Source organism: Thunnus albacares, chromosome 8, assembly GCF_914725855.1.
Source record: "Thunnus albacares chromosome 8, fThuAlb1.1, whole genome shotgun sequence".
In the NCBI taxonomy this organism is placed as follows: domain Eukaryota; kingdom Metazoa; phylum Chordata; class Actinopteri; order Scombriformes; family Scombridae; genus Thunnus; species Thunnus albacares.
Window position 1 is genome coordinate 3,044,870 of NC_058113.1, and position 14,398 is coordinate 3,059,267.

Genomic DNA, 14,398 nt, shown 5'->3' on the forward strand with positions numbered 1-14,398 from the left:
ATGTCCACCAGATCAGCAACCTTTACCTGGATCAGTGAATTGAACCTAGACCCGGACAAAGGATAGGCAGTGGAAGTTGCTGAAATTGGAACTGGGTGGCCAGATTAAAATGCATTGAAGGTCCACGTGTCTGTAACAACTTTTGATTTTCTGATCTTTCTTTCCCTGAAGAGTCCTCTGGTTTAAACCGAAGTAAGAGCTCAGTGACCTTTCAATCGGGCATTCTAATCATGAAACCCTGCAAAGCTTGTGAAGTGTTCATCAAATAATCTACATGCCTGCAGGGAGCGGCATGATAAAAGCTACCAGGAAATTATTTCAGATCTTTCATTTAAAAGGTTAAAACTCCAGCAACACTTGTAGTATATAGAACAACTTTATTGTTAGACCACACGTTTCAGCTTGTGGCCTTCATCAGAGTCATCATAAAACACATTACAAACAACATTTAAGTAGAGTAGGTTAGGTATGAAGCAGAAAGGTAAAAAAAAAAAAAAAGACAACCAATCATGTACATCCAGACACATATCAGCCAATGGGGCATCTACAAAGATGAGTGAAAGAACTGTAGTTCTATCAATACATTCAAGGCCAAATTAAAACATCAACTAAAGATGAATCAGCTGTGTGACCACTGAGACTAGTTTACATTATTAACTTTTAATTGACATTGTGGGTGTATGTGATGTGCTGTTGTGTGTAGCTTAGTATTTTGTATGGTGTGTTCTATGTGGGGTTTTTTGTTTGTTTGTAGGTTTTTGTTGGGGTTTTTTTTTTTTGCTTTGTACTGTTTGTTGTTGTGCTGTTGTATGTTTTGATTGTGGGGGACTATGGATGCAAATTAGCTTTGAGCTAACTCCAGTGCAGTGCATCTTTAATGTTTAAAACTGCACACTGTCCCAATCAATGAATCAAATCAATATCAATATCAAGTAACTCCAAAGGTTCCAGAAATGACAAAAGGATAGCAAGTTCAATTTGGAATTTATCTTTGGAGTTACAATGTTTCCTTTGAGCAAAACCCCACTATAAACTATGAAGTATTATTACAGAACAAAATCTCAGTCTGATTGCTATGAAAATGGTAAGTACATTCCCTTCTTTCTGTTTTGGTGATTCGCCAACATGATTAGTAAAGCCTATAAGAAAATTGGATGTGCAGACCACTCAAGGATTCGTTAAAACCAAGTCTGTCACATGGGCTGTGACATTTCAATTCTTCTAGGGCTTTTTCATTTGCAAATATCAGAAGCATATAACTTGCCCTTTGAAGCTCAACACTTTCGTAGATGTTTTTCAGTCCTTTTATAGCTAAAGGAGTGCTTTTCAAAGTTTTAATTAGCCAGGCTGAATAAAAGCAGCTACTGTATCCATGAAGCCTGTATCTGACTACCTTTCTGAATATTCATGGCAGCAGGATGCAGCAGGTACAGCATCTCAGAGGGGATTATTGTAATGCACCTGTGCTTCCTAAGGTGCTCAATTAGAAGAGCCCAGCTGCTCATGTGCATTATTTATTGAGAACATGTTCAACAGCAGCCTCTCAATATGTCACCTGTCATGATCCCAGTTTGGACTGGTCCAACTGCAATGGACAGGTAAGTAATAATAATTCAGATCTGGATTAGATTTACAAGACAGAGAAAAAAAATTCACATGTATGCAGATGATTTGGTTCTAACATGTGTTGTAACAATATTCTCTTAATGCTGTCAAATTTATACAAAACCATGATTTTATTTTAATGAACGACTATTCCAAGCTAATTCCAAAAAAGAGAAAAATGCCTAATCACAGGAATCCAAACACAGTACAGTTTTACAAGGAACCAAACTTTGATGTTGTTATAAGTTCAATTATTTGGTCATAATCATCACTGAATCTGGCAGGTTTAATTAAAATATACATTCTTAAACCAAATATTTATTAAGACATAGCTCGCTAAATGGTGGCTGGTTATTCACCCCTTTAACCCTTTTTGAGAACTACACTGGAAATTAATGCTGGAATTTAATATCTTCCATTATATTTGTAGCTGTTTATGTCTCCCATCTAATAATGTGAAATAAATTAAGCCTTAAGTTAAATGGAAGTGAAATGCCACCCTCATCCCTGCTCCAATAATACTGCACAACTCAACTCCTATTGAAACGTTTTCTTCGTACCTTCAACATCAACATTCCAGCTTCACTCATGGACATTGTGGTTCTGAATCTGAGCATCACAGCCTTCTAAAGGAAACTGCTGAACCAACACCTCCATCAACTCCCAAATTACACCTGAAGACAGACAGACATACAGTCAGGCAAACAGTAGACATAGAAATTTGAGTAAATGAGACAAAATCACCACCAAATTGGAATATTATTGATTATGGATAAGAGAGTACTCTGTCACACATTATCATAAAAGGTTGGTTTCTATGGTAGTAGTTTCTGAGTATTGGAGCTACATGTGTGTAGCTTCTATTTATCTCTATAGAAAAAGGTTGCCAGAACAGTGAATGGAAGCTTGGTGAAATAGAAAGTGAAATCCATTTTCTTTTCTCCATTTCCTCCTCTATCTATAAACTGTCAGCTTCCTGTCACCAAGATTTACATGAAGCACAACAGAGCAGGAGGGGAGAGAGAGCAGGTGCAGGTAGAGAGAGGAGGAGGTTGACATAGAGAGAGAGAGAGAGAGGGAGAGCAGCAGCAGCATGTGACTGTGTGCTATCACTCAGTGAGATGATGCGCGAGGTTTGAGTCAGATGCTTCAAGGAATCTCTGGAAAGCGTCCGGAGCTCAGTCTGGTTCAGAGTTCTCTCTCTCTCTCTCTCTCTCTCTCTCTCTCTGACATGTCAGGCTCTGACAGTCCAAACAGCACCAGTGTGCCTCCGGTCCTGGACTATGAATGGAGATATGAATACTATGATGATGAGGAGCCAGTGTCTTTCGAAGGACTTAGGGCGCACCGCTGTGAGTAGCCTTTCTTTTGTGTGTACTTTACTGAGAAACTCAAGTGGAATTAGTCACAGTGATCCAGTATGTGCCTGACAGGCTGATTCGCTACCTGATGACATCATCTCTGTAATGTAGAACCACATACATTTCCTGTGGCTCTGATCAAAAATCACCACCTGAAACTTGTAAAGGATTTGTCAAACATGCCACATGCGGCGCTGCTGTTATGTCATATAATACAGAGCCTGAAAGTTGATTATTCAACATTGAAAACGGCTGTTAAAGATATAGATAGAAGTTGAATATACAGTAGAATGAGTCTGTTCCAGTCCCCACAGATAGTAGGCAGCTGTGTCCCACATCTGCAAAATGCCAACAAACAGCACACGTGTATAATCAACAGACATGAAGAGATTGAAGTTAATGAGATGTTGGCTTCAATTATGGCAGAACCTCACCAGATATTATCTATCATTCATGATGGGACTGGTTGCAATAATTTTAGTCCCATCAATTATCATATCCTTTTATCAATGATTTTGAGAAATAACTTCCTCCTGAAATGTAATCAGACAGAAAACCTATAAAATAATGTAATTTCTCTTTTATGTACATACACCTACCTGCTTAGATAACTGGATTTAATTGTTTTCATTGATTGTATTACTCCTCTCAGCTCCTGGATGTGTTTTTACCATCATCTGAATGTAACTGTAGTACTGTGTGGTTGATCCAATCTATTTCTTCATTTTGTGGAAATTCAATAAAACCAACAATGTATATGAGTTCCACTGAGCCATGTTTGTTTTTTATTTATGCGAGCCACTGGTTGTCCTCATCAATCAAGTGTGTCCCAGTGAGCTGTGATAAACCTCACACTCTGCAGTTAACTGGCACATGGGCTCTGTGGCAATACATCACACCAGTAGGCACTTGACTCCTTGCCAGTACTGAAGGGTGAGGATTGGGACAAACCCAATCTCACCTCCATTTAGTCGTTTTTCTGCTTTCAATCTTCTTTTTTTTTTTTTTTAGCACTTTAAAGGATACGTTCACATTTTTTAAGTCTATCTTAAAACAATACTCACATGCTCATATGTACAGTGAAACAGTATTTGGTTGATGTAATTGTTTCTTCTTTATATACTGGCCCTAAAGACATCCCAATTCCAATGTCAGGGATGGGGGACAAAATTCACAGTCATCATTCTGTGCAAAAATGCATTCTGAGGTTCAACTGAAGCTCATGTCTGAGAATCAGGTGTACAAAGTTACTGCCCTTTTTCTATGAAATTCCCTCTTTGTGCTTAAACAGAATGGTGGACAGTGTTTGTGTTCAGATCCATGCTGAAGCCATAGAAAAACAATATGCAAATTTCCCACTAAAATGATAGCTTTGGAAGATACTCACTTTATCTTATTACAGTAGTTCCATTATTAGTTTTGCCTAAATTTAGGAATGCATTCAACACAGAATGAGGGAAGTGGATTAATTGCACTGGATTCACATTAGAAAGGAATCTGTAGAGGACCAGTGTTATGACCAAAAACTATTTCAATGCATATATGGACAAGTGTTTTAAGACAGCCTTAAATAATGTGAACATATTCTTTAAAGGGCTGATATGGTGAAAAACAAGTAAAATGATCTAAGAGAAGGATTAGGGTGATGGTGGGGCCTCCTCTGCTGTAAAATTATTAAAAAATCTCATCTTTTTATGTTCTTTGAAAATTTGAAATTTGCACCTCAAGAGCGAGCGGTGTTGAGGCGGAACTCGTTACTACGTCACACCAGAAAGTCCAATCAAATATGCAGGAAGCTTTAGCATGAGCCCTCCCCTGCTGTAACTTCTGTAGTGGTAGTTTGTATTTCAGCCGGATGACGAGCAAAGCAGGACACTGAAGTGTTGCTGATTGTTCAGCTGCTAAAAAGTCTTCACAGTTTTCCAGAGGATGGAAATTTACATCAGGAATGGCTTTCTCTTATCAGTGATGAGTCAAAAAAAGCCATTATACCAGATATTTGAGGACTTCTCATCCGTGTTAGTTAACAAGTTGTGTTCATACTTGACATTAGGAAACCCCACTTTATAAATCAATGTCACCAGATTATTTGGTCAGTTTGTGTTTCCATGGGACATATGATTAATTTATTGTGTTTGCTTTAAGGTTCACGTTGCCTCAGTTGCTTGGTTGTGTTGGTTTGCTCTGTACAACATCAGGAAGCTCAGACCCTGCCTGTCTGAGCATGCAGCACAACTCCTGGTACAGGCTCTCGTAATATCACACACTGACTACTGCAACTCCTTACTGGCAGGACTCTCTGCATGTATGTTGAAACCTCTGCAGATGGTCCAGAACGCACCACTGACTCCCAGTTGCTTCCCGCATCAAATTCAGAACCCTAACACTCACTTACAAAAGAGCAACTAAAATGGCTCCTGCCTACCTGAACTCCCTCATTCAGGTCTACACTCTCTCCCACTATAGAGGTAGAGCGGGTTGTCCACTAATTGGAAGATCGGCAGTTAGATTCCCAGCTCCTCCAGTCCACATGTCAATTTGTCCTTGGGCAAAATACTGAACCCCTAATTGCTCCTGATGGCTGTGCCATCAGTGTATGAATGTGTGTGAATCATTAGATTTCCTCTGATGGGCAGGTTGGGACCTTGCATGGTAGTCCCTGTACTCATTCAGCTTATGAATGTGTGTGAATGGGTGAATGTGATTCACAGTGTAAAAGGAAGACTAGAAAGACGCTATACAAGTACAGTCCATTTACCATTCTTTACACTCTGCCAATTAAAGGTGCCTGATACCTCCTCCACAACAGTGACTTAAGTCACAAACACCTCTGCACTTGATGGACTGAAGAAAACAATAAAAAATTTAATTAAAATTAAAAAAAAAAAAGCTTCTATGCATTCTATGCGCTCTGTGCACCACCTGTTGGCATCTACATCCTATCAGACTCAAACTTTAGCTTTGGCACTTTGTTACTCTCAGATGTACGTCTCTTTGGATAAAAGCGTCTGCTAAATGAAATTGTAAATTGTAAAACTGTAAGTTATATAGTTGGTTTGGGTGTTTTCATTGGATTTGTTGACAATATGAAACATATTGATCATGACCATACTTATCCTTTAATAAAAACAATTTCCACCAGCATAAGATAATAATTAATACAATATACAACATTTTCTGAGACTCTTTTGAATGGAGGATTTAGTTCTCATTCTTTGGTGCTGTAATATCAAACTTGACATTTTAATCCTTGAACAGCATTATGTTACTCATATTCATACCCAGGAAGTCTCTTACAGTATGTGTGAGCTAGTTTGTTGACACAATATGGTATTGTGTCTTTTTCTGTATGGCTTTACTATAATGTTTCTATAATATCTCTTTGGCAACATGTCTGCTGTGTAAACTGTGTTACTACCTCTCATGATAAGACTGTAATACTGCTGTAGGATATTACACACCAATGTAATTTGATGTTTGGATAATCTCTGTCTTAAACTGTATCTCATTCCTACAAACACTATGAATTTTATAGTGAGGCTGGGTTGGAAGAATATATTGAGTGCATTTATCATCACCATCATCATTTCTCACCTTTTTTTTTTCATTTTGCAGATTCTATAGTGATCGGCTTCTGGGTCGGCCTGGCTGTCTTTGTCATCTTTATGTTTTTTCTGCTCACTCTTCTGACCAAGACTGGAGCTCCACATCCTGAGTGAGTCACTGCAATTAAACTCAACTTAATGCACGCTGGATATTACTGGAACATCTAAGTATAGTTAAAGAAAAATGATTACAAAAATTGCCTACAATGGGTCTAAAATCCCATGTGCAAAACACAACCATCAATGCATTGATCTACTAACGAGTATTGTGTGTGTATGAAAGCCTGATATATCTCATTCCTCTGTGTCATAGAGCTCCACTGTTGTACAAAAACCTTTTAAACACATGTCATTGAGCCACACTATTGCTTGAAATACTCACTACAACACCAACTGTGGATTAATACGCATGAAAATAGTCCCCAACAAATGCAATAACCCCCCAATGTTTGAGTAATGTTTGTTCAAAACTACTTTTAGGAAACTATTGATCCTTTTTTAAACATGCAACTCTATATTTGTGAGGTGTTTTTAAAGATTAACATCTTCAGTAGGAAACAATGGGCTTTGAGTGCCACAGACAGAGAAGGGATGTCATTAGGTATTGAGAGACTTACTGACTATTGCTTCTATTTACTACTATACTACTCAATACTCAGTACTAATACTATTACTGAGTATTGAGAGATGGAAGAAAACTTGATTTTGTCTTTTTATGATTTGTTGAAAATAAGAGAAGTATAGAATAACACCAGCCTTAACCTTTAAAACAAGTGACGTCTACTCACGATGTAACAAACTATGTAACAGCCCTCATTAGTCTGGACATGATCTGTGTGCCATTTTTTCTGATTATTACATTTGAGGGATTTTTAGAGGCCAGAAGAGGTAGAAGGATCAAGTATTTCACAAGAAAAATTAAAAATCTGTAAAAAAGTATTGTTTTGCATAACAGAAATATTTTTTTTCTTAAAGATTCCCTCCAGACATGTATTAAGACATATAAAATACTCTGCTTGGAACAATAGTGTGCGTCTGATATGGTTTTTCTACAAAAAAACTAGAATTATCTAGTCTTCAGAAACTAAATATGTAAACATTTTTCATCTCAGAAGTTTAACTGCTGGACACAAGACATCTCCTACTTCACTGTAAAGTCCATTCTCAGTGTTTGTGCACTGGAGGCTTCAAGTTTCCACATCACACTTGTGTAAATTGAATATTGGACCACGATTGGCTTCCACAGTAGTTGTGATGTCACAAATCATGCTTGTTGATCCACCCTTAAAATCTGATTTTCAATGAGCACAGAGAAAGTTTCCACTTTCAGCAGATGAATGTGAAAACAAACTCTGCACATACATCATTCTGCACAGTGAAGCTCAAACATCCAACTGTAGGAACAAGAAGAACTTTAATTATACCTTTAATCATCTTGTGGCCCCTGAGATTTAACTTCAGGTTAACCCTAGTGGGGTTCCAGAGCCCCGGGGGCCAGATGCATAAATCATGTGTACACACACACATCATGCATACACTATTTCCTGCACATAAACTGGTACTTATAAACAGAATGTGCACGCCTCATGCATTCTTTACACCAGGAGTACATGTTTTTCTAAAGTGATCTGAGGGTGATGTGTTGAGATGAAACATAAGGTGAGAGATGCAATCTTTTAGTAAAACATTGTTTTGGTTGATAACCAGCTGCACTGATTGTGTGATTTTTATTTTTTTATTTTTTGTCTTTACTTAGAGATTTGTATTCTGCCATTCAAGGCACATTTATTGAAGTAACATTGATTTTTAAAAAAAATCTTTTATCATTCTTTTAATTTACATAGGAGTTAACATTGTATTTTGCTCTTAATGTTCTTTTTATTTGATCCTTAGTTGTGTCACACCTTGTAAAGTCAGTTTAGACATGAACACTACAAACTAATCACTGATTACATTTTTGAGATATCACTCCTGATGATGGTTCACAGGTGCATGTGATTAACGATATGGATGCTAAAAAGAGCCACACAGTCGTGTGTAACAACAGCTGTTCTGTTTTTGGGAAACCTCACCGGTGCAACACAATCTGTGAAACGGCACTGTTTAATTCATTGATAGCTGTACTGACCAGTAGAGCAGGTATCATGTTGATATGAAAACAGCTGGCTCATTGTGGGATTAAAATGAGGTTTGTGCACGTGCACTCAGTTCCACAATGACTGAGATTTATGAAACAGAAGCATGTGTACATACAGCTTTATAAATCTGATGAAAAGAATACATATTTCTGGTTTTGCACATACACACAGTTTTAGTCATGGATATACATGGAGATTTATGGATGTGGACCCAGACTGGGAACTACTGTTTCAATACATTATTACCAGGACACTCTGAAATCACAATATTTGATTGATTGATTGACTGAAACCTTTATTTGTACAGGGGGAACTCACTGAGAGCCCGCCCTGTTGACAGTGATAAAATAATAAGTGTGATGAGTAGTAGTTACATGATAAAACACATTTCCAGTTAAAAATTAAACAGAAACAATTCAACAAGCTCAGCCTTGTTATTTACTTCAGGGATCTTACTAGGAGATGAATTCTCACTGCATGCATGCATGGACATAAATATTCAATCTTTTACCATTGGTTACCCTTGAAATATTAATAGCTGTTATTTTCCCTTTCATTTTCCCTGATATCTCATTCAACTGTAAAGGAGCAATTCTATGAGTGGAGAAATATCATCTATTGAACTATTGTCTTCATTGAGAGTTCAATTCAGCAACATTTTCACACAAATCCACCAGCTGTATCAGTGTTAAGAGCAAAGAGTGGCCCGTGTCCACTGACTGAGCTCATACAGTTGCTGTTTGTTTCTGGAGGTGGAGAAAATAGCAGCATGTTGGGTTTTTTGGCAGCTGAGGCAGATGGACGGCATCCTCCCACTGGTTTATTAAGAGCTCTGCTTATCATGAAGGAATGAGTCAATATTTACTCTGCCTGCTGGGTGGTGACTATGAGGGTGGAAGTAACAAAAATTAACTGATAAAAATGGAAGTGATGAAAGTGCATGTGAATTGAAAAATGGAGCGATAAATTGTCAGTTGATTTGATAAACTTGATTGACGATGAAACTTGGTTTTATTTGAAACAGTGTTAATACGATGTGTATTGAGAGATGCAGACTTCACTACAAAATTGACTCTTACTCACTTAATTCTGAACCAGTTTTCAGGAAATTTGGTTTGTTATAAATGTGAGAAATTAAACTGGTTACTTGTAATTAAATTCAGTTACTGAGGGCAGATTTAATCAGCTCTGTGCCAAAACATTAACATTCTAAAAATGTGCATTAGTGTTTCCTCCACTGGCCCCATCTGGGAGTTCCCTCTCAGCCCATAGACTTTACATTGTGATGATGTCACAGATTTTTAAAACACTTTTCTCGGCTCGAGGAAAGTTTTACAAATATAAAACCTCCATGGATCAAAAGTTCATAATAGAAAGAGTCATAATTGACCTTGTTTGCAGTTTGAGGTGTCCTGTCAACAGTTTTACAGATGTGTCTTTTATAATGGTGGTCTATGGGGGAAATGCTTTTTGGGATGCAGGGGGATTTTTCGCTGCACACTGTGAGTGGCCACTGGGAAAAACTTGCTGCAAGGCTGAGCGGTTAGTTACTGCTGCGAACTGACGCTCAGAGGGTTTAACAAGATTCTTAGAAACAGAAAGAGATGACAGAAAGATTAAAAGAGAGAGAAACTAAAAGTGTAAAGGCGACAACTGTTGCTGACAACAAAACAAACACACGTCTGGTTTCTGCTTAGGAGCAGCAGAGACATTAAACACAAGGACACTATCTTCTGTAATCTCTGTCTCTTTTCTGTTCCATGTGTGCAGCAGTGGACAGCCATGTGAGAAGCGTCCCCGTCTGATTGGCTTCATGGATACCGACCTGGGCAAAGGAGCTCCTCCCCCCCACCCTAGTGGTCTGGACTCATCCTGTTCTCTCTTCCACTGTTACGTGTCCAAGGATGGTCAGGGGAGCTGCACAGCCCTGTGGACCACAGTTGGTGGTGTGGGTGGAGGAGCATCCGGAGGCTGCCACAGGAGGCCCAGCAGCAGCCCGGAGGCGGGGGACACTACACTCCTGCAGGAGCTAGCAGTGACAGCTAACAGGACGGAGAAAGAAGCCATCCTGCTGGCCCACTTCAACATCCCTAACTTTGTGAACTCTGAGCAGAGCTCAACTGTAGGGGAGGACGACCTGCTGTTGGGTGAGCCAGAGCTGCCAATCATTCTGGAGGGGCGGGATCAGAGCAGCATGATTAGGAAGCATGATAACCACAATGACTTCACCTAAGACTGGAGAATGGAGGGCAGCTATTCATCAAACAGGAGGACTCAGGTCATTTTCACAAAACAACAAGTTTACACTTACAGCAATGAAAATATTCAGTGACTGGTCACATAATACATGTACTTGCCTAACCAGGGACTCACCAAAAAAACTCTGTGTCTTCTTTGTGGGAATGATTTGTCTTTAATGGTGTGACTTCAGCTGTTGTTTTGTTTGGACTGAAAAGCTGCAGACTGGAAGCCCATCAGGACATTTGGTTGAGAACCACTGGTCTGTAGAAAACAGTACGAGAAATAATCAAAATGTATTTTGTAAATGCTGTCAAGTCTAACATATTATCTGTGAAACATGTTGGTGTTTTTCGTGACATCTCGTGGTTGTGAAATGAAGAAAGACACCTTCTGAGTTCTGCTGTCAGGTTTCTCTGCTCAGCCTGCATCTATTCCACTTGGGTTGAGATAGAACATTTTCTTTGCATGGATTATATAACCTGCCCTACCCCTTTTTGTGCTTTGTGACTAAAGTAGCAATGACAAAGATAGAATGTAGCAAGGCTGAGCCACATTCCATAATCTATACTATACTATGAGAACCACAGATTGCTATTCTAAATCACCAACATGTTATGGAAATGGAAATGAATGTTGAAGTTTTTGAATTGGCCTTTTTGGTTGAACTCATTGCCTGATGGCATAAAGGACAAAAGTAATGAATTGAATTTATAAAATGTAACTTAGCACCAAAAGACTGAAAATGTGGAGCAAAGATACTGTTATTACATTATTAAAGGAGTGTATCATTTTCCCTTATAATGAGTCTGTATGACTAGTATTCTTGCTAAAATGCAGTAAATGTTTGAATTATGACTTTTTGCAGCACATTTATAAAGAAACAAAAAACTCTTACTGTCAAGTCTATTCTTGGATTTTAGAAGTTTAGACTTATAGTTAATTCCTAATACATTTAGATGGATTAACAATAACTATGTTCTTTTTTATTTCAACATGATATGAAATATACAATTAATAGCAGTCACTGAAATGTTGCCATTATTTATACATGTGCACTGTTACTACCTAATGTTGACTGTGTCCTATATTAGCCAGCTGAACTCTTCCTCATGCTTTGCTTTCAAGGAACAGACCAGTGTGTTGTATTTGCACAGTTTAATGCAAATACAACATGAAGAAGTGTGAAACTACAAAACATCAAGAAACATACTGTATTACTTTAAGCTACTGTGATGCCTCATCCAGGAGTGACCCGGTTGACACACTTGCACACTGTTTTAACCGTATTTACCTATGTGTGTTGCATTCAAGAAAGAACTGACCTTTAGTTGCACAATAATAGTCGGTGTATTATTTTCAGAGTTCATCATGGTGAGTAAGTCCTTTTCTGATAACTTCCAGTGACAACAACAAAACACGCAATTTACAGCATGACCAGCCAAGTCTAACACCACAGTGGTCTAAAACTCTTTGCCCTTCCGGGGTCAAACACCTGACAACAGTGAGTTGCTACCTATATACCTGAGTCACACCACAGGTACAATATCACCCAATGTATGCACCTTGAATAACAATCAACTCTCTGGTCACTTCAGCAGCATATTTGGCTCCTACACACCAGCCCCTAACTGTTAATGGCAGGCAGACCTAATAATTCAAAGTTACAGTTAAGTAGTTACAGGTTACAGGTAAGTTACAGGTAAGTACAATCAGCACCGTCCTGCCCTATGCTGAATGTGCAAATGCTTTTTTTAAAAAAAATAATAAAGAAAGTTGCTAGGCATAGGTGAATGTTATGAACAGGCAAGGTAGGCAAATGCTTTGACTCACACTCTCTGAATGTGGGTATTCCCCTTAATTTGTTGCAACCACAACCAGTACTAGGAACCCCCCCCCCCAGGGGCTCCATCCCATTGGAGGGAAATTTGTTTTTTATATATAAAACAACAAAGGCATATATTTCTTACGTCAAGGCAACTGGATTTGTGAGATCACATCACGAGATCCCATGAGAATACATCTTGTCAGGCTTCAAGTTATGCGCTTGTGTCCGAACCTGGTAAAATGACAGTGACAGACAGATGGTTCATCCAATCACCTGCCAAGTATTTTTTGAAAGTGCCTGCCCTTTTCCAAACAGTTTCAATGGACGACTTCTCAGGTAAGTACGCATCAGGTTAATACATTTCACAGCAATCAGAAATTTTAAGAAAGACTTTAAACAACGAACTTGATCATCGGAAAATAATGTATTGTAATTATGAATGAAGCAATCTCTGCTGTGATAAAATCAACACCTGGGCTGTAATCCCTTCTGGTTCCCTGATGTGGCTAATCTACCCAACGCATGGTCACCATATCAAGAGCTCGGAGTTCATTTAGTTAGGGTATTATCTAGTCCAGTGGTTCCCAACCTAGGGGTCTGGCCCGGGTGAGTTAAAATTAGCTATAGAGACCAAAACTGTTTTTTGTACCAGGCTGTAAACACCTTTATTTCTGCTGTAAAGTTGGCCATTTTAACATGGGGGTCTATGCGGATTGACTCACTTTTGGAGCCTCAAGTGGCCATTCAAGGAACTGCAGTTTTTGACACTTCCGCATTGGCTTCATTTTTCATCCCCAGAGGTTGCCGCTTGGACTAAACTAGCTAACTGTATATAAAGTAGTGTAAACTAGCTCCACCTCCAGCAGCTACAACAGTAACATGCTGCTGTAACACTGATGCTTCACTATTAATAATCTAATGATGTCATATATAATAATATATCAGTCAGAGGGACCAAACCACTACTTTTACTTTAATACGTTTTAACTACATTTTTCTCTCAGAACTGGTTCTTTAAATGTGTTGTCTGACCACTATGGACCATGGATAATATGTCTTATCAATATAAGCAGTTCCACACCTTGTCAGCTGCAGTCATAGATGTAGGTAGACAGTAGTTAAGACATTGTAATGATCTTAAAGTTAACCTGTGGTTTTCTTGTAAGCAAAGTAAAATAGTGTTCATATTTAGTATTTCTCACCAAAACACACTTTTTTGAGGTCTTGAAAGCATTTTCTTCCTTATAATATTTGCAAAGTAGTTTATGAATATTTTAAAGTGTATTTTTTTACATCTGTGTTTACTTAACAGGGTAGTAATAGTAATTGTTATTTTTGGTGTGTTACTGTCACCGATTGTCAATCAGTAAAACACTGTTAACCTTCTGATACTCACAAACTCATGCATGTACATGTGGATCCTCAAGCATGTTAGTAGAGCAGAAGACACAAACAAAACAGGAACCCAGTCATCAAAACATTGCTCCATAGCTCCATCGGTGATCAGAAACTCCACAGGATACCAACCTGTAATGGAGCTTTTGTGACCACTTATAAACTGTGCACTCTGTACCGTTCTGTCCATTAGTGAGGCTAGTTAGGCCAATAATTAATTGGAAGTTG

At 38.4% G+C, this 14,398-nt stretch overlaps 1 protein-coding gene across 1 annotated transcript; it reads left to right on the forward strand.

The window, feature by feature from the left end:
- Window positions 1–2,319: 2,319 nt before the first annotated feature.
- LOC122987464 (melanocortin-2 receptor accessory protein 2A-like) lies at window positions 2,320–11,826 on the forward strand. Its single transcript, XM_044359359.1, has 3 exons — window positions 2,320–2,957; window positions 6,582–6,681; window positions 10,480–11,826. Exons 1-3 carry the CDS (start codon window positions 2,750–2,752, stop codon window positions 10,940–10,942), a joined length of 771 nt encoding a protein of 256 aa, XP_044215294.1. The 5' UTR covers window positions 2,320–2,749; the 3' UTR covers window positions 10,943–11,826.
- Window positions 11,827–14,398: the final 2,572 nt, after the last annotated feature.

What these genes read in the sequence shown, in the direction of transcription:
- LOC122987464 (XM_044359359.1), top strand. Translation starts at nt 2,750, where the DNA reads ATGCTTCAAGGAATCTCTGGAAAGCGTCCGGAGCTCAGTCTGGTTCAG. An exon ending in AGGACTTAGGGCGCACCGCT is followed by an intron (nt 2,958 to 6,581) that starts GTGAGTAGCCTT and finishes TTCATTTTGCAG; the next exon opens with ATTCTATAGTGATCGGCTTC. An exon ending in ACTGGAGCTCCACATCCTGA is followed by an intron (nt 6,682 to 10,479) that starts GTGAGTCACTGC and finishes CCATGTGTGCAG; the next exon opens with CAGTGGACAGCCATGTGAGA.